At 48.0% G+C, this 26,444-nt stretch overlaps 1 protein-coding gene across 2 annotated transcripts; it reads left to right on the top strand.

Moving 5' to 3' along the window:
• The first annotated feature begins 5,794 nt into the window (after positions 1-5,794).
• On the top strand, positions 5,795-21,888 carry GIMAP8 (GTPase, IMAP family member 8). Of its 2 annotated transcripts, none has more exons than XM_045864070.3 (5): positions 5,795-5,939; positions 11,358-12,012; positions 15,432-15,477; positions 17,645-18,271; positions 20,187-21,888. In XM_045864070.3, the coding sequence occupies exons 1-5, from the start codon at positions 5,905-5,907 to the stop codon at positions 20,873-20,875; spliced, it is 2,052 nt and encodes a 683-aa protein (XP_045720026.1). In that variant the 5' UTR covers positions 5,795-5,904; the 3' UTR covers positions 20,876-21,888. The 2 variants fall into 2 exon arrangements, with proteins under 2 accessions (XP_045720026.1, XP_045720025.1); XM_045864069.3 differs by having other exon boundaries at positions 5,806-5,939; positions 11,355-12,012.
• Positions 21,889-26,444: the final 4,556 nt, after the last annotated feature.

Raw genomic sequence — 26,444 nt, 5'->3', positions numbered from 1 at the left:
CCCTGCTCACTGGAAGAGGCCATCTTGGGCCTCATGGAGTGGGGAGGTGGAGTGTGGGGGCTGGGGGGTTCTCACAGTAACAGAGGCCACAGAAAAGTGTCCCATGACTGTTTTCCCTTGGGACGTAGAGAAGTAGGAGCAAAACACATCTGCCTCTGGATTTTGGTAGCAGGTGTCTGGAAGGGGTTCTTCTTCTAGGCCTGCCGGGGCCTGCTGGGCCCCTTGCTAAACACCTCTGCCTGCTCAGCACCTGATGGCAGTGTGGGCAGCTTCCTGCTTCCCTGGGGGAGAGCAAGGTCAGCCTGGTGCTGCCGAGACGCTGAGCTTGCAGTCTGGTGCTCACCTCTTCTGCGGAGTCTCCTTTGGAGAAGAAGGGACAGAAAAAGATTTCAGGAACCCAAACCAAAAATAGCAGCATCAGGGAAAACAAAAACCACACCTAAACCACTCAGAAAACCCCCAAACCAAAAACACACAAGAAAGAAAACAAATTAAGAGCACCCAGGGGGAATCACAGAGTGGGGTTGGTGGCTGTGGCCCAGAGGCTCCAGGGCGACCCTAAGTTGGAAGAAAGCTCATTGCAAATCCTGCTCTGCTTCTTCTCCAGCCAGCAGCCGGGGTAGGGGCAGGAGAAGATGCCCTGGGGTACCGGAAAAAGTCCTGCTAGGTGCCGACAGAATCGTCTGTAGGTGGAGCAGCCCTCCCTCCCCAACACCCCATGTCCAGGGGCTTAAAGCCTGGGGGCAGGGAGCCGGCTGGCTCAGTCAGTAGAATCTGCTCTTGATCTCCGGGTTGTGAGTTCGAGCCCTACACTGGGTGTAGAGATTACTTAAAAATAAAATCCTTGAGAAAAAAATGAAAGAAAAAAAATAAAGCCTGGAAAGTTTGCCTCTTCCCAAGGCGATCTTGAGTCTAGATACTACACCAGCAAAATTTGCAGTAAAGGAGAGAGAAATTGGGTGGTAGCCTGAGGGGAGAGTCGGGTAAGGGAGTTTTCTTTTTTAAAGATGGGAGGACACGCATGGTCGCAGGCTGTTAGTAGTGGTCCAGGAGAGAGGGGATGCAGATGGCCCGGGGCGAGGGGCACTTGCCAGAGCGAGGTCCCTAGAAGGGTGAGGAAGAGGGGTTGATGTACAATCGGAGGAGCTGGGCTCAGGCCAGGGTCTGGACAGGTCAGTCAAGATAATGGGAAGACAGGTGGAGTCCGTGGGGGTGGGGTGGGGGATGCAGCAGTGGGGCTTTTGGACCCACGTTTCTGTTTTCTTAAAGAATGAGGACGTGAGGTCACGCACTGAGTGGGGATGGGGAGGTGGGGGCGTGTTAGAAGAGAGGAGAAGCTAGGAAGTAGTTGGCTGGGGCAGTGGTGAGGGGCTAGGCCTGCGACACCTGAGCGGGTCCGGGACCGTAATCAAGAACCTGAAGAAAAGCCAGCCAGCAGGTGTGCCCCCCCTCCCCCCCCCCCGTGCCAGCCACTGCGGCCAGGCAGGTACAGGTGAAGCCAGGTGTGTTCACATCCCCCAGCCCGACTAAACTTGAGACTGATCAGGCCTGACTCTTTGCCCCCCCTCCCCCCGCCGCTTAGCCAGGCATCTCCCCCTTCTTAGAGAATTTACTTTAGAAAACTTGTAACTGCAGATTCTTTCTCTGCCCCTTGGAGATGTAAATCTTTTAAAAGCCTCCTGCCAGTGTTACAACCCAGAACTGTCTTTCTCAAGGATGTGGGCGCTATCCCTTTGACACGTACCAATCCAAGGAGATGCCAGCCCATCTCCCAGTCTCTGTGGGAGGGTAGAAGCCTAACTGATGTAGGTGCCTCTCCGCGAACACACGTGGCCTAATCACGTTGATCAGTGTCCCCCTCACGTCTTCCAGCACTTTGCCACCAGCTCACGCCAACCCTTCAGCAGTGGGGCTCTCATGACCACCACCAGAGCCCTGAACAGTCTTCCCTGATGGGGTGGCTTTGTCCAAGGAAGGTTTGCCCTGCCCCTTCCTTCTGGGCTTTGGTTTCCGATCCAGGGAGGCTGCAAAGCAAAGGTTCTCATCTTTCCGGGAAGGTGGGGGGGAGGGGCACACGCTGCAGGGAAAGCATTCCTGCGTGCATTTCCGTTCTTGCTCTGGCCTGGTAGTTACTTATTGCTTTATGGCTTCCTGGATGCTTTTGAGCAGAAGAAAACATTTTTATCCTGCTTAATTTCAGTTGTTTCCAATGAAGGGTTGATATGAATAACACGAGAAGGAGGAATCAGTCATGACCTTTGGGATTTCTCTGCTTACCCTCTCTCCAGTGCCTGAGACCCGGTGTCCCTGAGCTAAAGTGCTCCTCTCTCCCTCCACCCCTCCCAAACATGGGCCTCCCACAGCTCTGTCTCCACGAAGGCACTAGAAGTGCCTCATATCCCACAGCCAATCGGCCTGGGATGACCACGAGCCTCATTATGTGAATGAGAAAATTGTGTCTCTTCTTCAAGTGAAACATTTATAAATAAGCACATTATTTCTTAATAATTACTGTAACAGACAAGGACTCTGTTTGAATAAGACTTTTCATTCCATCAGAAAACTGTCAAAATATACAAATTCAGTTACAAGAGACTTCACTACCATCTGCCAAAGTTGTAGTAAACATACAATTCCCATTGATGAAGTTAAACATATAACACAACTTTTTGAAATAAGGCATTGTCTATGTCGTGAACAGCACTCCCTTTGATGTGGTAGCCTGAATTAGCCTCTTTAAAATTTATTTCATTGTTTCCATCTTTTAAATATATCATCAATCTGTTCCTTTTTCCATTGCGCATCGAGCTTGGACTATTGCAGTACCCTCTAGCTGGTCTTCCTACCTCCAGCCTGACCCCACCTCCCCACACGCCCACGCTGCTCACAGCACGCTGAACCTGAACGCCTGTGGGGTTTGCCGTTCTCCCTCTGCCTGAATGTCCTTTGCAGGGAAATTTCTACATACCCGTCATGACTTAGGATAGGCAGAAGCTCCACTGTGCAGATTCTCCCGTGTGTCTTATAATGTCCTCCATGACAGTACCTGCCACAGAAAATGAATGGTTTATGGATTTGTTTCTGTTTGTTTCCCCACTTGGTTGTTTCTCATCTTGTAGGATTTATGGAGCTTCCTCTTTGCTCCCATGGCACCCTGAACACATCTCTATGACAGTACACGTTCTATTTTTCCTTAACCGTAGTTCAGTCCCTCTTCCCATCATTTGACTGATCTCCTTCAATGGAGATTTGTCTTTTTTTTTTTTAAGATTTTATTTATTTATTTGAGAGAGAGAGAATGAGAGACAGAGAGCATGAGAGGGAGGAGGGTCAGAGGGAGAAGCAGACTCCCTGCCGAGCAGGGAGCCCAATGCGGGACTCGATCCCGGAACTCCTGGATCATGACCTGAGCCGAAGGCAGTCGCTTAACCAACTGAGCCACCCAGGCGCCCCTGGAGATTTGTCTTGAAGGTCTTTGAGCCCCTCTGTCTAATACGGTGCCTGGCCTGGGAGACTCCTCCTTGTTTGTATAGTTTGTGTCTCGCAGGCTTATATGATTTTTAGAAGTCCAGCCCTCTCCCTCCTCACCCGCTCTGAGAGTAAGCTGCTGGGGAAACGGTCTTGCTGCCCCTGTCATTAGCCACAAGGCCACTAGGGGGCAGGAAACACCCATCCTTTCCTAGATGCAAGCCCAACCAGCCTTCCCCACAGAATTCAATTTTCCACAAGCCCATGTGCTGAAAGATCATTTTGCAAAATGGTCAACTCAGCAGATAATCAGCTTGCCAAGTCAATGAGGAATTACTTGAAGTTGTGGTTTTACTCAGAATGCTCCCCAAATGCGTAATGTTTCAGAAGAAGCGAGCTTTTCCTGAACTCAGTCTACTATTTTCTCTATTTTGGGGAAATGATATTCCACTAGGCTATGACTCTCTGCCTCTGAACTGACCTCCACTTCTGGGAGTGGCACAGCTGGGATGATCACAGGGTGGGATTGAAGGCTTTTTGTCTGATTATTTGAATGAACTGATTTTATGTGAATTGACCTAGCACCCCAAAGAGGGTGGGGATTGTTTCTAGAACAGGTCCTTCTTACTAGGAGCATAGATTGGGTGGGGAATGGTAGAGGCTGCCTTTTTTTTTTTTTGGTTAGGATTTTATTTATTTATTTGAGTGAGAGAGAGAGAGAGTAAGAGCAGGGGAGGGGAGGGGCAGAGGGAAAAGCAGACTCCCCATTGAGCAGGGAGCCCGACTCAGGGCTCAATCCCAGGACCCTGGGATCATGACCTAAGCCGAAGGCAGACGCTTAACTGACTGAGCCACCCAGGTACCCCTGCGAGAGGCTTTTCTCACCAAGATGTAGCCTGTGTAGACCCGAGTCCTTGGTGGGCAGGGCCAGTATCTCCAGGTTTTCTTTGGCTTCCTAACGAGATGGAACATGAAGACCAGCCCAGAGGGGAGGTGGACCCCCTAGGATGGAGCAGCCCCTCAAAACCTGCTCAGCCCCCCCCCTCCTCTGGGTCTCTCTCTGGAAGTCTCAGCACCACCTCAGACATTTCAAAGACCAAGCCTGGTGTGATAGTGTGAGCTCAAGTCCATGGGTCATCAGCTTCTGCATTCCCGTTAAAAGTGTTGTCACAAGGATGAACCTCCAGGACACGACCTGTGCTAAGTGAATAAGGCTAGTCACAAAAGGGCAAACACGGTCTGATTCCACTCATATGAAGTATCTAAAGCCCCCCAGATCATAGAAACAGAAAGTAGAAGGGCGCCTGTGTGGCTCAGCTGGTTAAGCATCTGCCTTTGGCTCGGGTTGTGATCCCAGGGTCCTTGAATGGAGCCCCTTGGGGGATGGAGCCCCATGGGGGACTCCCAGCTCAGAAGGGAGCCTGCTTCTCCCTCTCCCTCTGCCCCTCCACCAAGCTCTCTCTCAAATAAATAAATCAAATCTTAAAAAAAGAAAGAAAGATAGAAAAAGAAAGAAACAGAAAGTAGAGAGGTGCTTACCAGGGGCTGGGGGAAGGGGAGGGGAATTAGGGGCTAATGGGCACAGTTTCATTGTTGCAGGGTGGGAAAGTTCCGGAGCTCTTTGCACAACAACGAATGTATTTGAGGCTCCTGAACTGTGCACTTAAAAATAGTTAAGATGGTAAATTTATGTAATGTTATGCCTGCGTTGCCTTTTTAAAAAGCCATAATAAAATAAGTCTTTCTCAGTGTTCCACTGCCTTCTGCAGCAGGGAGCTTTCCCAAACTATTACCACTCACAAAAAGGGTTTCGTTTATAAACCACTGGGAAGCATGGAAGCTCTAGCGTTTCAAGTGTCTCACTAGCTCTAGGAAGGAACCTCTTAGCCTGGGAAGCAGAGCGTTCCCCAGGTCGGGCTGGAGGGTCCCCTGGAGGGGTGTGAGGAATTTGTTGGAGGTGCGGGAGGGAGAAAGAAATCAGCGGCTTCCCGGTTTCCGCAGTCTCGGGGAGGGGTCTGGGAGCCCGGGTGGCGGAGATCACCTGGAGAGGAAGCGCCTGCTGGGCGCCGTCCCCGTCCCCGCACTGGGCTGCCTCGGCTTCTGCAGGCGTCACGACGCCCGTCCCGGGGACGGGAGCCCCTGCACAGTGACCTCGCTGCGGACCCTCCCGAAGCTCGGCTTGGGCCCCAGCCCGAGCCTCCGCTCTCCCGTCCCCGCCCGCCTGCCCTTGGGTCGGGTCGCTCGGACCTGGCACCCGTGCGAGCTCCACCCCCCAACCCGCCCGCCGGCCCGTGGCGTCGCGTTTGTACATCAGCCTAGAAACCTCTTCCTGCGCGGAAGTACAGTTTGTCAGACAGATCCCGCCCCTGCCGCGCCGGGCTCGCCGCGGCTTTCTCTCCACGCTGCCCGCGGGGACCTCACGGACTCCCCAGAGCCATGGAGCCTGCGACGCTGCCGGGGACCGGATCGAGGTGCGCGCGCGCCGGCGCGGGGGGTCGAGGCGGCGGCAGGTGGCGGCCAGCGCGGGCAGCGGGGCCCCCTGGAGGGCGGGCAGCGGGCTCGGCTCCGGGCAGCCAGCCGCTCAAGGCCGGCCTGGGGGGCGGGAGGTGGGGCTCGAGGGCTGGCGCGCGGGTCGCGGCCTTCCAGGGGGAGGGCGTCGTCGCGGGGCGCCCCAACCCTCGTGGGGGCCGATGGCAGGGCCTGGTCTGGGCCGGAGGGAGCCCGTGGGAGGCCCTGCGAAGCTGGCAGCTCAGACTCCGGTCTTCCACGTCCACTTTTCTAGTATTTTCCTCCCCGTGCACTGTTGGGTCCCGTTAACTGAGCACCGAAGGTGCCGGTGGTTGCCCAAAACAAGACTCTGATTTTACCTGCATTTAAGCCTCCTAGGCTCTCACCTTTGAACTCTTTCTCCTCCTCCTGATGACTGACCTGCTGGGCTGGGACTGAGTCCTGCCCAGGCTGGGCTCTGGAAGCTTCTCTGGCCATCTTTGTCTGTGGGTGTGAACTGCCCCTTAATGTGGGACAGATCCCACACCATTGGGAGCTTTGCTTGGATGGCTGAAGCCACGGCCCCCTTGGGCTATATCCTGAGAAGTGCAGGCTGCTGGAGAGTCTCAACTAAAGTTTTGGAGAGCAAGTTGTCTTTTTTCGTCTCCGTTAACCTGCTGGGGTGTCCCGAACGGTCTGGGAGATGATCCGAGGGGAGTGTGGGTAAAGGAGAGAGTGAGGGAAGGGGGTGTTTTGGCTCCTTTTTGTCCTTAAAAGTGTTTTTGTATGCTGGGGAGAAAATGCCACAGGTTGGCAACTGTCCACATGGAGGTGGGTGGGTCCTGATTCAATATGGCGGCCTGGCTAGGAATTTAGCAAAGACTAATTTAGTCACTGTGATGGACAATCATGTAAAACAGTGGAGCTGAGGTGAGAAATAAATTCCTTTCTTCTTCAGACCTGCTGGAGGTGTCTGCGTCCTTCAGCTATGTACCCATTAGTGTCTTTTTTTTTTTTTAACGTAAAAAAAATTGATGTACAAAAAATACCACTTCACTGGCTTGGGATACAATATAAAGTTACTTCTCTTTTTTGTTTTTTAAGATTTTATTTATTTGGCAGAGAGAGAGAGAGAGAGAGAGCACGAGCAAGGGGAGCTGCAGGCAGAGGGAGAGGGAGAAGCAGTCCCCCTGCAGAACAGGGAGCCTAACTCAGGGCTCCATCCCAGGACTCTGGGATCATGACCTCAGCCAAAGGTAGAGGCTTAATGGACTGAGCCACCCTGGAGCCCCCAAGTTACTTCTCTTTTATTATTCAAAGTGATATCACTACATCAAAAACTAATGATGTACTAATTGAACATAATAATAAAAAATAAAATAAATACCTAATAAAGCAGAATGAAAATGAAAAAAAAAAGTGACATCACTTCAATCTCCCTCTTCATTTCTGAGAACTGTTTTTCCTCCTTTCGTCACCCCTCTCCCCCATGATCATTCATTTAACACCACTTAGGGAATGTATGCTACCTGCCAGGCACAGTATTAGGACCTCGGGACACAGAACAAGACAGGCGTGGTCTCTGTGCTTATGGAGTTTCATACTAAGAGTGGTAGAGAGAAAAGAGAACATAGAAGCTAGACAGTAAATACTATCAGATAGGAACAGCATCATGAACAAAGCCAAGGAGACTAAGGGGGATGGAGAGTTAGGGAGAGGGTCTCTTCATTCAGGGCTGTGTCATGGTACAAAGGTACTCTTAGAAGTGTCCCAACAGTGATTGGACCTCAGCTACCAAAAAGTCTGTTTCTCCTTGGTGTGACAGCTCTGAGGTGTGTGTTCTAGGCGAGGCGGCTTTGCCTCCTGCATCCTGTGGAGATCCAGAGATGCAGATCTAGAGAACAGCCCATCTGTGGCCGGATGAGCTTCTCTGCACCTCACTCAGTCCACTGCATTTTTTTCGTGGTGGGCTTCTGGGCGGGGGGAGGAGGAGTCTGTGCACTGTCTTCTCCGGCTTCTCCCAGCCGCAGGGCTCTCCTGTCCCACTCTTCAGTTCCTTCAGCTGCTCGTCTTCGTTCTTCAAGTCCATAGCCATCCACTCAGTCACAAGCAGGTACTTAGCAGCGAATGCCTTCTCTAAGCTGTAGATGCGGTGGTGAACAAACCAGGGCAAGTCCTCCTTCTCACGGGACTTACCTTTCAGTGGTGGGGAGACAAAAAAAAAAAAAAGCGATAAGCAAGTCAATGCACCATGTGAAAGGTGGTTGCTGTGGTTGCTGGGGAGAAAAATAGAACGGGGTGGGAGGGGACATGGAATGCTTGTGGGATGCAGCAGGGAGGGTTGCTCTTAATTATAGGATGACTGCAGGAGGCCTTCTGCACCACAGGGACACTACAGTAAAGACCTAAAAGAAGGGAAGCTGCCTTGCACAAGTCTGGGGGAAGAATGTTCTAGCTCAGATGAACAACCAGCACAGAGCCCCAAGGTTGCCTGTTTGGGGAACAGCAGGGAGGCTGATGTGACTGCAGCAGACAAAGCAAGGTGGAGAGGGGTGGGGAATGAGATGGAGAGGCAGCTAGAGCCCAGATTGGGTAGGGTCTTGTTGACCACTGCAAAGGCTTTGCCTGTTACTTCAAGTCAGTGGGAAGCTATTGGGGGATTTTAGGCTGATGAAGGACGTTATCTGTCTCTTGTTTTGGTAGGAGCACACTGGCTGTTGATGGGCAATAGGCTCTAGAAGGGTGGAAACAGGGGGACCAGAGAGAGTGGTATTGCAGAAGTCCAGAAAAGAGCTCATGATCAGTCCAATCTGGAAAAATCACAGAAGGCTTGACATGGAGGTGACACTTCAGCTAAGTGGTAAAGAATGGGGAGGAGTTTTCCAGACAGACAGGAGAGTGGTGCAGAGAAGGGCATGCTGGACCTTCTGGATACCCGGAGCCTAGGTGGTAAAATTGAGGTGGGGTCCCTGATTGGGAAAGGCACCCCCAATTGCCAGTTACACATTCTTTTTAAGCCCACGTGAAACATTTACAAAAATTTTACTGGGCTAAAAAGTAAATCTCGACCAGTGACAAATATTTTATACAGATGTTGTTCTCTGACCAGAGAGTAATAATATTAGAAATAAATAAAACGATAGCAAATCTCCCAACACATTTTTAAATTTGATAATCTCTTCTCCTAATTTACGGATCAAGAAGAAATAATGGTTGAACTTAGAACATGTTTAAAACTGACCAAAAAAAGAGTGGGGAGGACAACAACGCTATGAAAATGTCAGTTCTAAAACTAAGCTACACATTCAATGCAATGGCATTCTAGCTTTCAACAGAGATTTCCTAAAGACAAGGACAACTGATTTTCAAAGTCCTACAGGAGATTAAAAAACCAAGAAGAGTGTGACAATTTTGAACAATAGCAAAGTGTTGGGACCTACCTGATGGATCATGTAATGAAGACTTAAAGTTATATTTTAAGTAGAATAATATTAAGTCATTTTGGTTTTAGTAAATAAGGCTTTCTGGTTCAGGAATAGACTGAGAAAGCATCTAATGGACAGAACAGACAACCTAGGCATAAACTTGAGGAAATTAGGGCACATGGTACCTGACAGAATCATTTGAAAAAGGATGGACTGTTCAAGAAATGGTGCTGGGAAACTCGGCTCTTCAAGTGGATCCTGATTCAGTTGGGAATGCTGATCTTCAACTAATGGTGGCTTACACCGGTGCTTCTCAAACTTGAGTGTTCGTGAGAAGCACCTGGAACTTGTTGAGTTACAGATTCTCATTCAGGAAGTTTGGGTGGAGACTGAGATTCTGCATTTCTGACATGGTCTCAATTATTGACAATATCGCTAGCCTGTGAACCACGATTTGAGTAGCAACAGCTAGATCTTTAGAATACCAGCTGTTTACTTAACAAAAAGGTGATCTCAGGGCACCTGGGTGGCCAGTTGGTTAGGTGTCTGCCTTTGGCTCAGGTCATGATCTCGGAGTCCTGGGATCGAGCCCCACATCGGGCTCCTTGCTTGGCAGGGAGCCTGCTTCTAACTCTCCCTCTACCATTCCCCCCACTTGTGCTCTCTGGCTCTCTCTCTCTCTCTCTCTCTCTGTTAAATAAATAAATAAATCTTAAAAAAAAAAAAGGTGATCTCAAGGATGTTTTGGCAGCTTAGTGATGTCATCAGGGATTCTTTTCTCTCTCTGCTCTGCAGTCCTTCAGTGTGACGGCACACGCTGACCTTTTGTTCTCTTGTTGGTTACCTCATTGCCTCCTGATATCTGCTGTGATTCCAGATATCACATTTATTTTTTTAAAAGATTTTATTTATTTATTTGAGATAGAGAGCAAGAGAGGAAGCACAGTGGGGGGCAGAGGGCGAGGGAGAAGCAGGCTCTCCACTGAGCAGGGAGCCTGAAGTGGGGCTCGATCTCAGGATCCTGGGATTGTGATCTGAGCTGAAGGCAGACACTTAACCGACTGAGCCACCCAGGAGCCCCCAGATATCACATTTAAATTCCAAATAAGAAGAAAGCCCAAGGAAATATTCCCTCAACTGTCATCAGGTAGAACTGGGTCACATGGCCACTCCCAGTTGAAAGGAAGCTGGGAGAAAAAGCATATTAGTTTCTGTTGCTGCTGTAACAAATTGCCACACAATTAGTTGCTAAAAGCCCACCAAGTTATTATTTTATAGTTCTGGAGGTCAGAAGTCCTAAAATCAAGGTGCTGGGCAGGATCCTTCCAGAGGCTGTGTGGCAGAATCCATTTCCTTGCCTTTTCCAGCTTCTAGAAGCTGCCTGCAGTCCCCTTGACTGGTGGCCCCTTATTCCATGTTCAAAGACAACAGTGTAGCATTTTCAAATCTCTGTCACTCTCTGACCTCTGCTTCTGTCCTCACATCTCCTTTTTCTTACTCGGACTTTCCTGCCTTCCTCTTGGAAGGACCTCTTACAGTGCGATTGTATTGGGTCCACCTGGATGATCCAAGATTATCTCTTCATCTCAACATCCTTAATCACATTAGCAAAGTCCCTTCTCCCATGTAAAATAACATAGTCACAGATTCCAGGGAGAATCTTGGGGAGGGGCGTTATTCTGTCTATCATAGTGTCTGCATTTCCCCCAGTGTGTATAGTGGGGAATGAATGTAGACAGAAGGGGGTCGTTGGCTTAGCCAACCAACAGTGTGTGACATCTTACCAATACGGATTTATTTCAGAGACAAGAGCACAGAAAGGATCCTGGGAAACAGGATTTCTTATCCTAATCTAGTCTGAGTTGACGTCAGTAGTCCCAATCCTTGGGGAGAAACTAAAAAGAGGATGCATTTTCTTGCTGTTCCTCTCTGGACTGTTCATGAGTGGACACTGATGAGTTGCTCTTTGTCCAGCAGGACCAGCAGGAGCCCTTGTCAGCAGAGGGAGCCCGGCTGCCCCATGCAGGAACTGAGGCTTCTCCTTTTAGGGAGCAGTGGTGCGGGAAAAAGTGCCACAGGAAACACGATTCTGGGCAAAACTGTGTTTGTGTCCAGATGTAGTGGCCAGATGGTGACGAAAGTGTGCCAGAGAATGAGCGGGGCCACGGGAGAGGGGAAGGTTGTGGTCATCGACACCCCCGACCTTTTCTCCTCCCTGTCTTGTGCCAAAGACAAGCAATACAACATCGAATGCTGTTTGGAGCTCTCTGCGCCCAGCCTCCACGCCCTGCTGCTGGTCATTCCCATCGGCCGTTATGAGGTGGAGGACCAACAGGCAGTCAGGGGCATCCACGAGTTGTTTGGAGCCGAAGCCAAGAGGTATATCATTATCGTCTTCACTCGGGAGGATGATTTGGAGGATGGCTCTCTGCAAGATTACATCAAAGGCGAGGAGTACCTCGCCGAGCTGGTTGAAAACCATGGAGGCCGATACTGCGCTCTGAACAACAAGGCAAGCGAGGAGGAGCGGGCCCGTCAGGTGAGGGGGCTCCTCTGCCAGGTCCAGAGGTTGGTGGATGAAAATGGAGGACCATATATCGTGAACTTCAGAAATGAAGGCAGCGGATTCCTGGTAAGACATTCTTAAGGTCTGCAAGGATCTTTCTTGCTAGAGCTCGTGGTGGATGATGGGCACAGATAAGGGAGGTGTGGTATTGTGTGATGGACCACAGGCTTTGTTTAAGGAGATATTTATCCATGATCTGCAAAGATGAGGCACCAGACGGTAGGGTGCTTTGAGTATTAGCCTTTGAACTTTGGACTTTATTACCAAATTAATGGATACATTTAAGTCCTTACCTAACTATATCCCTCACAGTATTGGACACACAAATGGACCCTCTCTTCCCTTGGCTTCAATACAACTACACTGTTTTTGTTTTCTTCCTCCTGCCCTTTCTGGCTACTCCAGAGATTCCCGAGCTCTCCTTGCATGGCCTCCTGAACACTGGCATCTTCTAGGCTTTCCTCAACTCTGCCTTCCAGCTTTGAGCTCTGTCGATCGCTAATGGTTTCCAGATTCATTCCTCCAGTCCAGGCCTCTCCTCTGAATCCTACTCCCTTATCCAACTGCTATTTGACATGTCCACTCGGCTCTCGTATAGGATCTCAGACTTCATATGTCCAGACTTTTGGTTTTCCCTCTGAAATCTTTAAGACTTCTGATTTCCTCTCAACTGGGTAAATGGTCGTGCTGCTCACCATGCTCTTCGAACCTAAACCCAGAGTTCAGCTTTGCTGCCCCTACTAGCTGGCAGCTGTTATCTGAGAAGTCATCAAGTCTTGTGGGGTCGGGGTGCCTGGAACCCACCCACTTCTCTCCATCTCTGCTGCCCCCCTAGTCCGGTCCACGCCAGCCTCGGTTCTTGCCTATCCTATCTTACGAACAACCTTCCCCTCATTCATTCTTGTGCCTTACCCTCAATCCGTTTCATACACAACAGCCAGAGTGGTATTTTATTTAATTTCTAAACCTGAACAGAAAATGTATTTGTAGCTAAGGAAGATACAAAAATTCAGGCTTTTGCCTTTGAGGAGCTTACACTTCGGTTTGAGTGACTCATGCATAAGACACAAAACAGTTCCAGATGCAGGGTAAGTAAGTGAATGTTGGTACAGAGGATTCTTAACGCAAGTGCCAGCAGAGGTAATCAAGCAATAATCCAGCGTGGGGGGTGGTGTTGGTCAGAGTGAAACTCTGAGAACTGATGAGTGTTAAGCCCAAACAGGATGGAAGTGAGAAGGAAGGCAATAATTATTGAGTACCTACTGAGTCCCAGACACATGAACGGATGAAGTCTCCACAAGCACTCTGTGTACTCATCTTCTACAGGTGAGGACCTTGAGGCGTGAGAGAACTTGTCACTCTCTTATCTCCTAGGTCTGCCCTCCCTCTCTCTCCTTTATAACCATCTGTCTCTCTCTTGAAGGCTGTCTGGAACAGGGATGTCCGCAGAGAGGATCCGGGCACAAGATGAGCTCTCTGCAATGTACCCTGAACACGACACCCTCTTGTTTAAAATGCTGCAGTGATTCTCCGCTGATCTCAGATCAAGTTCAGAATCCCTGACCTGAGCTGGTCCCTCACCCTCTAACTTGCTCTTCATGTGTTGGTCTCACTGGCCTTCCCTGTGGTCCTTGACTTGCATTCATGTCCACTCTGGAGGTTCCAACCTGTGATTTGTTTCCCCTGGACACTTCCCCTCTCCCATCTGACCATGTACCATGTCTGCTTTTGTGTATCCATCTGCCTCAGCGTGAGCTCACTTCCTCAGAGGGTCTTCCCTGCCGGCCCTTCCTTCCATCATGGCGCTCCTCACATGGCCCCACGAGTCAAGTGATTGCTGTGAATATACTTGCGGTGGTTGCCTCACCACAGACTCCTTGAGGGACGGAACCCAACCCATTTCCTTGACCCAGGATCTTACTTTTGTCATCCGTAAAACAAAGATAATAATACGTATCTCCGAGATTTCTGTGAGGAGTCAGTGAAATAAGTGCTTACAAAGTTATTTGCTAATACTTGAGATGTAAACATTCGGTGATTATCAGCTGCCATTATTATTGTTATTAGTATTGTTATGGATGTGTATAAGGTTCACATAAGTTATGGAGGCATTAAGGACTTTAACAACCCAGAGACTGACCCACTTTTAGGACTATTACCCAGAAATAAAAACATTCACATATATAAAGACGGATGTATAAGGATATTTATCATGGCATCTTTTGAAATAGTAAAGCCAGAAATAACCTGATAGTCATTACATCAGTACAGGATGTTCCATGCCCCATGCTGTGGAGCAAATAGCATCTCCTAAAAAAACGGTGTTGATCTACGCATACCGACTTGTACGGCTGTACAGCACATATTATGAAGCAGATTGCAGAACAAGATGCCTAGCAAGTCTCCCTGTGTGTTCGTATATGCCTGAGTGTATGCATATAAACTCAGAAAAATACAGAAGGGTGTATGTTAATTAGCAGCTGCTCCTTTTACAGTGAGTTAGAAATTTTAAAATTATTAATTTTTAGATCGTACATATTTGCATTGTAACAACCTTTGGCATTTAAAACACATGAAAGAATTTGAGTTGTGCTAGGTAAGATGAAAGAAGTCTGATGGTCAGAACTGCGAGGAGAAGATCCAGGGAGAGGGATGGTGGAAGGGATCCACAGCTTGGGGTAAGGCCAGGTAAGAAAGCAGAGGGAAAATTTCCTTGGCTGGCATGGTTAAAATAAAGTATTGGAAGCTTCTAGGAATAGCAGATTCATCAGGATTGTGTATCGTTTTTACCTTCTCTTTTGATTCTATGACAATTTAAATTTTGGGAGCGAGTCTGCTTTGCCAGGCAGGGGAAGGGAATACCAATTGTGTGTTTGGCTCCACTTGCCCACCTGGATGGGGAAAGTTCCAAATTTCCCTGGTTCTTATGTCAGAAGAAGCTTTATCTCTATCCTGGAGGTGCAGTGCGGGCAGAAGACACCAGAGGTGTGTGGGAGCTTCACACCCAATCTCCTCCCTTCCCCTGGTCCCTCAGATGAACATTCAGACACCAGTGGGCTATAGTTTTTTCTTCCAGGAAGTCCAGTAGCTCTTCTTAAGCCTCTAGATTTTCTCCAGGAACAGCAGAAACTCTGGAAGACTTTGAAACGAATTGCCATTACTATTGGGGACTGGGGAGAAGGAAAGTTGGAGCTTCAGGCTCAATGCCTTGGTTAGATGGCATTTGTGGGGCTCCTCTGAGCAAGAACAAGACCCATCTTCATACTTCTGGCAAGCCTGTTGTGGTGACAGCAGTGGGGTCTTAAGATCTACTGTCATTGTGGACGGGTCTACAGAAGCCAACAAGGAACATGACCATGGCCTTGATTTGACCACAGCCTCCTCATCAAATTACTCTGAATTATATACTTGTATCTCCATTTCTTTACTTTGCGAAAAGATGAAATTTTAGGTCCCTGTGCATCATTTTCCCCTTTATTTTCTAGGATTGTGTGAATGAAGCCACGTCTCAGAAGGAGGACAAGCCACATGGTAAGATGATCCTTAAAAATGTTAAGCTTACAGCTGTATCCTTTTGAATGCATCATGCATCAAAATGAAGTGGAGAAATTAGATAAGTAGGAACAAAGATGTACTCTGGAGGCCTAGCTCAGGTTGGTGTCCACAGCCTATCCCCCAGGGAACTCTTAACACTTGGGAGTAGGTTCTGGACATGGTGTGGGTGTCCTGGGCCTTCCCTGAAATGTTATGGAGGTGGGCTCGCTTTTCGTGGCTTCTTCCCCGACTCAGCCTTGTCTTTCTGGCCCTGGATCCAGAACTATATGATGTTGACTCCCCCTGGGAAAGCAGTAATCATCTTCATGGATAACACTCATTTGTAGAATTCAGTGGTGGAGGTCAGGATCCGTGTAATGATTGCCATTAATGATACATCCTGCACACTGCACAAGTCAGTTTGTATAGATCCACCTCATTCTGTTTAGTAGGTGCAATTTTGTCCACGGTAAGGGCGTACATGACTAATTCAACCATCCCTTTACTGATGGACTTTCAGGTTATTTCTGGACCAGCTCTGTGCAAGAACTGAATATTCAGCAGTGAATAAGATAGATGAGTTCTCTGTCCTCATAGAAGTCCCCCAAATAATAATGATAATAGTTATTATTAGTTCAATTTTAGTGATAATAATCACAATTAACATTACGTACTGTAAAAATATATAAATAATTCAATCTTTCCCGCATATAACATAATTCTCATAATAACCATACACATATATTCCTCTTAACAGCCCTATGAAGAGGGTGGTATTATCATTATTCTCATTTACAGATGAGTAAACTTAGCCCGAAATATGTGAACTCAGGCAGAAGTAGGGATTTAAAATTCTGTTGATGTCCTTCAGTCAAGACCTCCAGGAACTTTCGTGTTATGTCCCCAAATGATCCTCGTGGCCCTGAGGAAATAGCATGCCATGGGGAGCCACGGGGTATCTCAGAATGAGGGCATTGGAAGGGACTTTTGATAGGATGCAGACTTGTATGAGGTGATTTGGGGGAAAGTCGGAGCTTTCGAAGGCAACATAAGAAGGATGGCGCATCCTTCTTATGGCGCAACATCAGGTGCAGAAGGATGCGCCATCACTGGTGTTTCAGTGGCTTTCTTTGAAGGATGTTCATTCCATCTCCCAGACCTGCGGCTCAGACACCCAGGGACGGCTCAGACACCACCTCCCAGACCTGCGGCGCATAGCGCCCAGGATGCCTCAGACTCTGAATGTTTCCTGGAGTGGCTGACTCTGCCATTTGCTCAGCCTGTAGGTCTGGTGCTGACCTCGGATTGAGGAGACGTGGTGGGGCCACGGCATGAGGGCAGGGATAGTTTTGGGGCACAGGTCTCTACAGCCATTTATTGAGGTACAGTTAACAGAGTAAAATGCACAAATCTTAAGTGTATTAGCTCAATGACTTTTTACATATCTGCACATATGTGATCACCATGTAGATAAAGATCTGGAGCATTTCCATCACCTCACAAGTTTCTGCTGGGTCTCCCCAAAGGGAACTGAATCCAGACTTCTGGGAACATAGACTAATTTTGTCTGCTCTTGAACTTCATAGAGTGGGACCCGATAGCGTGTGGTTTTGTGTCTGGCTTCTTTCATTTAGCATGCTTTGGAGATCCATGCATGTTGCATATCAATAGTTCATTCATCCACTCATTCTTTCGTTTTGTTTTGGTTTGGTTTTTTTTTGATTGCTGAGTAGTATAACATTTTATAAATATACTACCAAGGGGCATTTTATTTTATTTTATTCATTTATTTTTTTTGAAGGGACATCTTAAACTCAGATTCTCCCTTGTCCTGCTTTAGCCCATGGACTTCATGGCCCAGGCACTTACCTTTGGTAGTAAAATGAAAGGAACTCTAAGGACCAAGAGCACTAAAGGCCAAGTTTAACATTTTCACGTTCCTGGGAAATCTGGAGCGTTTTACGTCTCTCTTCATTTATTCATGGCCCCTTTTGTGGCTTTTACTCGGGGAGGTAGCTTCTGACTGGGACTAGAGTTCTGCTGCTCAGAACACTACGGGCATTCTCTGTAAAAACGGACAAGAATGAGAAAGCATAGAACCTGTCCACATCTCTGCATTCAGCTGCAAGGAGAGACTCTGAATTTGCTCTTTTGTTCCTCCCAGGGCAAGAGGAGGAGCAGCTTCAGGCCCCAGGATGCGAGCCGAGCCCTGGGCCGTCGGAACTGAAGGTCTTGCTTGTGGGCAGGCGTGGAGCTGGGAAGAGTACAGTCGGGAACTGCCTTCTGGGGAAGCGAGAGTTTGAGACCAAATTCAGCGAAGAGTCAGTCACCCAGAGGTTTGTGTCTGGGAGCAGAATCTGGAGAGAGAGGAACGTTGTGATCCTTGATACTCCAGACATCTCGTCTTCAAAGGGCATTAAAGTGGAGCTCCAGAGACATGCCTTTGGGCGCCCCCATGCCTTCCTGCTGGTGACGCCTCTGGGCTCCTTCGCCGAGAAAGATGAGGCGGTACTCGACGCCATCCGGCGCAGTTTTGGAGAGAAATTCGTGCAGTACCTGATCATTCTCCTCACCAGGAAAGAAGACCTAGGGGATCAGGATCTACACATGTTCCTGAAAAACAGAAATAAAGCTCTCTACAAGCTCATCAAGGAGTGCAAAGACCGGTTCTGCGTCTTCAACTACCGAGTGACCGGGGAAGAAGAACAGCACCAGGTGGACAAGCTTCTGGAAACAGTTGAGAGTATGGTGCAGCACAATGGGGGCAGGCCCTGCAGCTTCAGAGGGGAAGGTACACGGTGTCTAAAACCATTTTCGAGATGCTTTCAGAAACTAGATATGAAATATACGAGAAGGGTGGAGAGAAGATAGAAAGGACAGGTCCAGTCTACTGACTAACTTTTCTCTTTCTCCAAGGTTACTGAAGTTATGTGCCTTTCCATGCACATAACTGTCTTTAATTCTCTCTGACCCTTCTCCCCTCTCTCCAACTGGATGGTGAAGGTCTTGAGGGAAGGAAATGAGCTTTTTCCAATCTCTTCTTTTCCCCACTGTGTGTCTGTTGCCCAGGGCTCAAGACTCAGTGCTGGTGATGACATAGATAGTTCTGGACCGTTGGTTTGATTTTCTCTTTCTCTTAAGCCCGCTCTGACACTCCCTCTCTCTTTCTCCCTCTCTTGACTTCTTGGTTCTTTACTCTTCTCTTTTTGGAGAGGGGAGGCCATTTTGAAGAGAGAAGGATGAGGACTGGGAGCCTGAATCCTCACATGGCACTAGATGGGTTTCTTAGCCCAGTCACACTACCCACGGCTTTAGCGGAAGTCCCCATGCCCTCAGGGCTACACGCTCTATTGCCCTGAGCTGAGATTCTTCCAGGTCAGCATGACTCACCCCTTTGTCTTCACTTCAAATGCCCTCCCCTGAGAAGAACACGGACTCAAAGGAGTGTATCTGTTTATGAGCCCTTTCATAGTCAGCACGGAGGGCCAGGTGCTGGGGGGCCTCCTCAAGAAGTATAGACATGCAGGAAGGTCAGGAGAGGCTGTGTGGGGAAAGCCCAATTTGAAATGGGCTTTGGAGAATGGGCAGGGTTTGGGTGGCTGTCAGTAAGCTGGAAGACGTTGCAGAGAATACTCCAGCAATCGGAAGCAAGGAGGTGGGACTAAGCCTATTGCCAACGGAGTGGCCATGATGGAAATGGAGGGTTCATGCCCCTGCCCGACGTGGGATGGGGATTATAGACCAGATCACAGAGGTTCTTGAGAACCACCCCCTCTGAGGATGTGGAAGCAGGGACTGAAATTGTGACAAATATGGGACTATTGGAAGATGAATCTTTAAGCATAGCTATGAGATTGGGGGTTCAGGATAAGCAATCCAATAATTTCCCCTGGAAGGAAGAGCACAGGGTAGGCTTTCCTCCCTCTTTGTTTTAAGGTGGATATGGGTAACTTGGCAAAGAATGTATAATTGAGAGAACTGTGAAAAGGCCAGCGTGGAAGAGAAAGACCACAGTACAAGTGCAGAGTTGTAAGGAGCCCCCACTAACACCCATTGCAAGGTCGCTAGCATCTGTCATTCCATTTTAAGGGACATCTGTTCTCCATCATCACTACACAAAACAGTGTGAGTGTACCTTCATTCTTACAACCACGAGGTGCCTTTCGACTCATCAATGAAAGACAACTCAGTTTAGTGTGGTTTTAATGAGAAATGAATTTTTGGTGATCCAAATGAAGGAACTAGGAATCTGTCAATGATATATGTAGTTGCTTTTTCATGAAAAGTCAATTCTGTGGAATAATTTTTCAAATCCATCAAGGAGATTTTGCTGCAGTTAGCATTGGCTAGCAACGGGAAGACATCGAGATGTGGGGGCTGGACGCAGCTGAGCGGGTGATGGGTAATAAAGCCAGCGACACTCACAGGGTGCCAGGGAGTCAGGGAAGTTACCAGAAGGAGGGAGTGAATTCAGAGATAGAAACAGTGCCATGTCATGGATGAGCACGGGGCAGAGATGGTGGTCCAAGTCATGCTTCTGGTTCTCAGAGCGAGTGCCCGGAACCGTGCTTGGGGATAGAGCTGCCGGGTGAGAGGGTGGCCAGGGTGCTCTCTGGGCATCCTCTGCCATGACGTCTGGCAGCACTTTGAAAGCTGCACCCAGGTCAGCTCGTGGCCACCAATCTTTCCTGCTTTCTTTTCGACAGATGCCCTGAGCATTGTCCTGGTGGGGAGGAGCGGCACTGGGAAGAGCGCCACCGGGAACACCATTCTTGGGAACCCCGACTTCCGCTCTCAGTTCCAAGCACAGCCAGTCACCCAGACGTGCCAGAGCAGCAAGAGGATGTGGGGCAAGCTGCAGGTGGTGGTTGTGGACACGCCCTTGCTCTGCCTGATGACCAGTGCCGAGGAGGGTCCGTTCCCACTGGAGGAGGAGGTCAGACGCTGTTTGTCCTGCTGTGAAGAAGGGAACAAGGTTCTGGTCCTGGTGTTCCAGCTGGGACGGTTCACTCCAGAGGACAAAAGGGCGGTGCAGGACTTGGAGAACATCTTCGGAGAGGAAGTTTTGAAGTACACGATCGTGCTGTTCACTCGGAAGGAGGACCTCGAGTCAGGGGACCTTAGAGACTATGTCCAGAATACAGATAACAAAACTCTTAAGAACATCATTAAAAGGTGTGGGGGGCGAGTCTGTGCTTTTAATAACAGAGAAACGGGCCAAGCCAGGGAAAACCAGGCAGTAGAGCTTCTGAAAATGGCTGATGAGCTGATAAAGAGCCATGGAGGGGAGGGGTACCCCCACGAATGGGAGAAAGTCAGCAAAATCATTAAAAATGCCCAGGAAAAGCCCAAGTCCACCAATTTACTGAAGAATTTAAAAGAGATTTTATCATAGGCAGCTGACGTGCCTGGGGGTCTCTCTAAGGTAGAGACACCCTCACTTGGGGACGGGGTGTGGTAGGACTGCTGGGATGGGAGGAGGCTCCAGGACGCTGGAGGCTTGGCAGGTGCATGCAGCTCAGTCTGTGCTGCTGCAGCTTTTTGTGGGTAAATGAATCATCAGGCTCGGCAGGGGATTGATTCTAAAGGAGAAAGAAGAAATTAGGTGGGGAAATTTGGAAAGAAGCTTCAGAGCTTGGGTGGTTTGGGGGGTCAAAATTAAGTCACATGAATCACCATGCCTGTGTATGTAGATTGGCATCAGGACAGACACTGCGACCAAGGCCAAGGCCAGCCTGCCGTCAAATACAGAGACCTACCCAAGGATCAGGGGATCCGGATCCATGAGAGCAGAGCCGTGAGCAGTGTCCCCGCCAACTCCTGGCATGGCAGAATGGAGAAGCCAGACTCATGTGGGTCTCCACATGCCCCGGACTGCTTGCCCGGCCTGCTGCGTGCCCCCCGCTTCCCCCCAGGGCTGCCTTGGCACCATTGGATAGGACTCAGGGCCAGCATGTCCCTTTCCTTACAGGGTGGCTATTCCAAGCCTGAATAGAAATTGGGACCCAGTCTACTCTTCTTTCTTGTCCCTTAGGAAATGAACATGAGTCTGGGAGGTTTTAAAAGACTTTATTGCTAACCATCGCAGTGAAATAGAGTAGAACAAAAATCAGACACATGGTGAAATGGCCAATTAGCCAATTGGTGCTTGCCAGTTGGCTAATTGGTGATTAGCCCATTTTGCAAAGTTCCAGAATTCTAAGTAGAAGTCTAGATCACCTCTAGAAAAGTTTATCGAAAACTCCTTTGCACTGGGTGATGGACACTGGGGAGGGTATGTGTTGTAATGAGCACTGGGTATTGTATGAGACTGATGAATCACTGACCTGTAGCCCTGAGACAAATGATACATTATATGTTAATTAATTGAATTTAAATAAATAGGTACACAAAATTTTTAAAAAAGAACACTCCTTTGCACTTTTCTCCTTTTTTAATCCCTGAGGGTTCGAAATTAGGGTAAAGCTCATAGAACTCAAGTAATAATGTCTTGACCACACTAAGGGCTTATTGTGTCTTATGTCAGGAAGTCCAAGGGGAGGCAGTCCGAGGCTGGTGTGGCCTCCACGCTTACGATCACTTCTCGGGTCCAGGTATGGTGGTTTCTGCCGAGGCCGAGCAGATGGTATTGAGGGCTGCCTGGTTCGGGCGATATACGAGGCGAGAACTATGGCGTCTTCTCCCAGCTAAGCGCGGTCAGATGTTATCACTATTAACCATTTTGTGTATGCTTTGAGGACAGGATCTATGTAATCTGCTTTTGTTTTTTCAAATTATCCATTGCCTTCAAGTTTAACCCATTTATCAGAGCATGGACTGTCACCATTAATATGTTGTACTCTCCATAACCCTGAATATGACAAATTCTGGATAATGTGTGTATAAATATATTGGGTTGAATGAAATAATAAAGGTGAATTATTTTATAAACTCACATCCTCCTGGTTGCTATTTTTCTGACTTGGAGGAAGAGCCCGCCTCCATGGAGAGGCCATGCAGATGTTTATAGACACCCTGACTCTGGTGAGGTTTTTGCATCTTTGGTGCATGAGGACCTTCAGAGTGGGTGACAGCCACTTCTTTACTGGGCGTCTGCCAGCTCAGGAATCCCCCACTCCAGGCATTTCACTGTGGCAAGGACAAATAAATTAGAACCAGGAGCATGGGAGGAATAAAGTCTGGAGGGCATTTTGTGCCTCTTTCCAGAGCTTCCCTTCTGTTGGAAGGTAGGCACAAAGCCCAGTGCCCTACCCATGGTTGAGCAGGTGGCATTGGGACCTGCATGAGGCAGGGGATGTGTGGGCTAAGCCATGCGACATTTTCTCCCAGGTAGGACCTAACATCCATCCCCACTTTCCTTTAGGACCACGCTTGAGGGGCTGGACAACACTGCTGTGTCAGTTCCCCCAAGGGGCACAGGCTGGGAGTTAGGAGTGCAAGAGGTTTCCCCAGGGGCAGGGGACGAAGTAATGACTGTTAAAGACTAAAGAGGAAGCAGAATCGGGCTGAGAGAGCTTTCACACTGCAATGCAGATCTGACACTTGCCAAAGGGAAGGGGTCCGGTGCTGCCTGGGTAGGGAGAGTAGCACCCTCGACAAGTCGGCTCCGTCTGAATAGGGAGTTCTAGGGCAAAGACTGACGCATAGCAACGATATCCTGCATTGGGTGGATGCTGGCGGCTCCTCGGTGCTCAGCCCTTGGCTAAGGGCTGCCTGGGAAGGGTATGGCTTTGGCCCAGAAGCTGAAGTGGGTCCTGAAAGTGTTGCAGCTGGAGATTGCCAGCTAACTGCCCTCCTTGGAGGAGAGTGGAAGTTTTCCTTTCTTTTTCTTTTTTAAATGCTGTACGTTAGATCCCCGGAAGTTATTCATCTTATAGCTGGGAGTTTGCACATTTAGACTAACATCTCTCACCCCTCCACACCCCCAACTAGCCCCCCAAAACCACCATCCTACTCTCTGTTTCTATGAGTTAGAGTTTTTTGGATTCCGTGTGTAAGAGAGATCATAGAGTATTTGTCTTACTCTCTCTGACTTATTTCACTGAGCATAATGCCCTCAAGATCCATCCATGCTGACACAAAGGACAGGATTTCCTTTTTTTTTTTTTTTTTTATGGCTGAAGAATATTCCATTGTCGATATATACCACATCTTCTTTATCCATTCATCTGTTGATGGACACTGAGGTTGTTTCCATGTCTTGGCTATCGTGAATAATGCTGCAATGAACAGGGTAAGGGGTGCCGATATCCTTCAACACCTGATTTCATTTTCTTTGGATATACACCCAGAAGTAGGATTGATGGATCATATGGTAGTTGTCTTTTTAATTTCTTTTTTTTTTTTTAAAGATTTTTTTTATTTTAAGTAATTTCTACACCCAACATGGGGCTTGAACCTGATGACTCCGAGATTTAAGAATTCCACACCCTACCAATTGAGCCAGCCAGGCATCCCTATTTTTAATTTCTTGAAGATTCATACACTGTTTTCTTCAGTGGCTGCACCAATTTACATTCCCACCAACAGTGTATAGGGTCCCCTTTCTCCACATCCTTGTGGACACCTGTTATCGCTTGTCCTTTTGATAATAGCCATTCTCACAGGGGTGAGGTGATATCTCCTTGTGGTTTTGATTTGCATTTCCCTGATAATCAGTGATGTTGAGCATCTTTTCATGTATCTGCTGGCCATTTGTATGTCTTCTTCGGAAAAATATTTGTTCAGGTCCTTTGCCCGTGTTTTAATCAGATTGCTCTTTTTTTTTTTTGCTATTGAGTTGTCTGAGTTCCTTTTAAACTTTGGATGTTAACTCTTTCTCAGATACATCATTTGCAAATATTTTCTCCCATTCTGTACGTTGCTTTCTCATTTTGTTGTTTCTTTTGCTTTGACGTTATCCCACTTGTCTATATTTGCTTTTGTTGTCTGTGCAAAAAAATTATTGCCCAGACCAATATCAAGGAGTGTTTCCCTGAGCTCTCTTCTGGTAGTTTTACCATTTCAGGTCTTACACTTAAATCTTTAATTCACTTCAAGATCATTTTTGAATAATACAAGTCCAGTTTCATTCTTTTGCATGTGGATATCCAGTTTCCCAACACCATTTATTGAAGAGACGATCCTTTCCCCATATATTCTTGGCTTCCTTGTCAAAGATTACTTGACTAAATTTTCTTGAAGGGAGAGCCTTCGAGAGTGGTGCACCTTTGTAGCTGTCACATTCGCTCCCTGCGGAGCCTCTTCTCCATCTATGTTTGGAGACCAGTTCCTGTAGGGTTCCACTGGGTCTCTCTTCCTGTGAGGCAACTAAAAGTGGAAGATTTCTAGGATGAACTGCGGCCCTTGTCGCTGCATTCTATCTTGGGCTGCATGTAACTCACGGTCTTCCTCCTCCACCGCTCCTTCCCGTTCCCCTCACCTTCAGCTTTCATTTCTGTTCATGTCAGTGTTTACCTGTTGTGTGACCCACACTCTTGTTCCTGAAGGATCTGAGACCCTGGTAAGACTCTAAGACTCTCAAGCATATGTGTCTTAGCAAGGCCACTAAATGCTGGCTATGAATTTCTCATCCTGCCTGTTCAGCGAGGTATCATTGATGTAAGGGGGTGGCTCACTACTGAGAATGACCTTGCCCCGCAGGGTAGGTTAAGCAATCTCTAGAGACATCTTTGGTTGTCATAGCAGGGCAGTGCTACTCACATGCAGTAGCTGGGGGCCAGAGATGCTGCTAAATGTCCTACAATACACAGGACAGTCTGCATAACAAAGAATGATCTGGCCCAATATGTCAGTAGTAGGGAGACTGAGAGACCCTGATACAATGGATCATTGTGGTGTATTGAAGGAAGTCCAGATGTTCCAGCTCTCTTTGGATTAGAGAGTGGGAGAAGTAACTTGTAAGGAGGTGGTTTTTCCTTATTCACAGTGTTTCTGTTCAACTAGTGCATTGCATATATACCTATTTGTCACATGGGGTCATCCAATGTCCCCAGACCACCCCCCCAAGCCTCCCCTTCCTCACGGTGACCCCTTTCACTTCCTCTTCTCGCTCTTCCTGCCCTGAAAAAGACCTTGTGCAGAATGTGGCATTTGTGATGAGTTTAACTTCCAGAGTAAAAAAAAAAAAAAAAAAGTGTGCTGATAACGAAAAGATAGAAAATTTGAAAAAAACTTCATCTCTTATCCCATCGTTACAATGGTTGATGCCATGGACCCCTTGGTCCAACCTTCCCTACTGCCATATTATGCTTCTCCCCAGCAGACTGAGACATCAGCATGTCTCACCTTCCAGTTTTCCAGGAGAGGCAATGCGATGCTAACAAGAAGACTTTGTGGTCATAATTCTCGCATTTATTTCTGAGAATAGACACAGGATGTACTTACCAGATCGGTGTGAAATCTACCTGTGAACAACATGACACACTTTGCTCTTCAGCTACAAACACTTCCTGTTTTTCTCTTCTCACCTAAACCTGTATTCAAAAATGTTAGTGGGCGGGCCTGTGTTTTCTGCTCCCCAGATTAAAAGGGGTCAAGCCTGGGTCAGGTGTTATGCCCCAAACATAGCCTTTGGAAATATATTTGTAATTTGTCTGTACTAAGGCTACAGTAATTTAAAATGAGGTCATTTACGTTATAAATGTCTTCCTAGCCCTCAATCTTCCTGCTTTTGCTGCCCTCCAGAGCCCCTGCTAGTTCTAGTTTGTTTTCCTTGGGTATATTTCTGAGGTTCCCCAAAGGATGAATTCTATAAGCTCCTGAAAACTTCTGGGACCTGCCATGTGGTACTTACCATGCTTTTCTTCTTTTCCCGACATGAATCCTCTGCTGGGTACTGCTTTCAAGGCACTGTTATCAACAGGCATGGCTCTCAGTCTTACTGGTCACCATGTCTTCAGGTTGTCAACATTGCCAGGTCTACCAGGGACTGGAGCATTCGCCAAACACCTCTGTATTTCTTC

This window comes from Mirounga angustirostris, unplaced genomic scaffold (assembly GCF_029215605.1).
Source record: "Mirounga angustirostris isolate CCGP_5_RB_7025 unplaced genomic scaffold, mMirAng1.0.hap1 SCAF_12, whole genome shotgun sequence".
Classification (NCBI taxonomy): domain Eukaryota; kingdom Metazoa; phylum Chordata; class Mammalia; order Carnivora; family Phocidae; genus Mirounga; species Mirounga angustirostris.
Note: the sequence above shows the minus strand (reverse complement) of the source record. Positions and strands in the feature narration are given on the sequence as shown.

Excerpts from the sequence above, each read along its gene's own strand:
- GIMAP8 (XM_045864069.3), top strand. The coding sequence starts at position 5,905 with ATGGAGCCTGCGACGCTGCCGGGGACCGGATCGAG. Across the intron at positions 5,940-11,354 it reads CTGCCGGGGACCGGATCGAG|CAGGACCAGCAGGAGCCCTT; the intron begins GTGCGCGCGCGC and ends CTCTTTGTCCAG. Across the intron at positions 15,478-17,644 it reads GAAGGAGGACAAGCCACATG|GGCAAGAGGAGGAGCAGCTT; the intron begins GTAAGATGATCC and ends TGTTCCTCCCAG.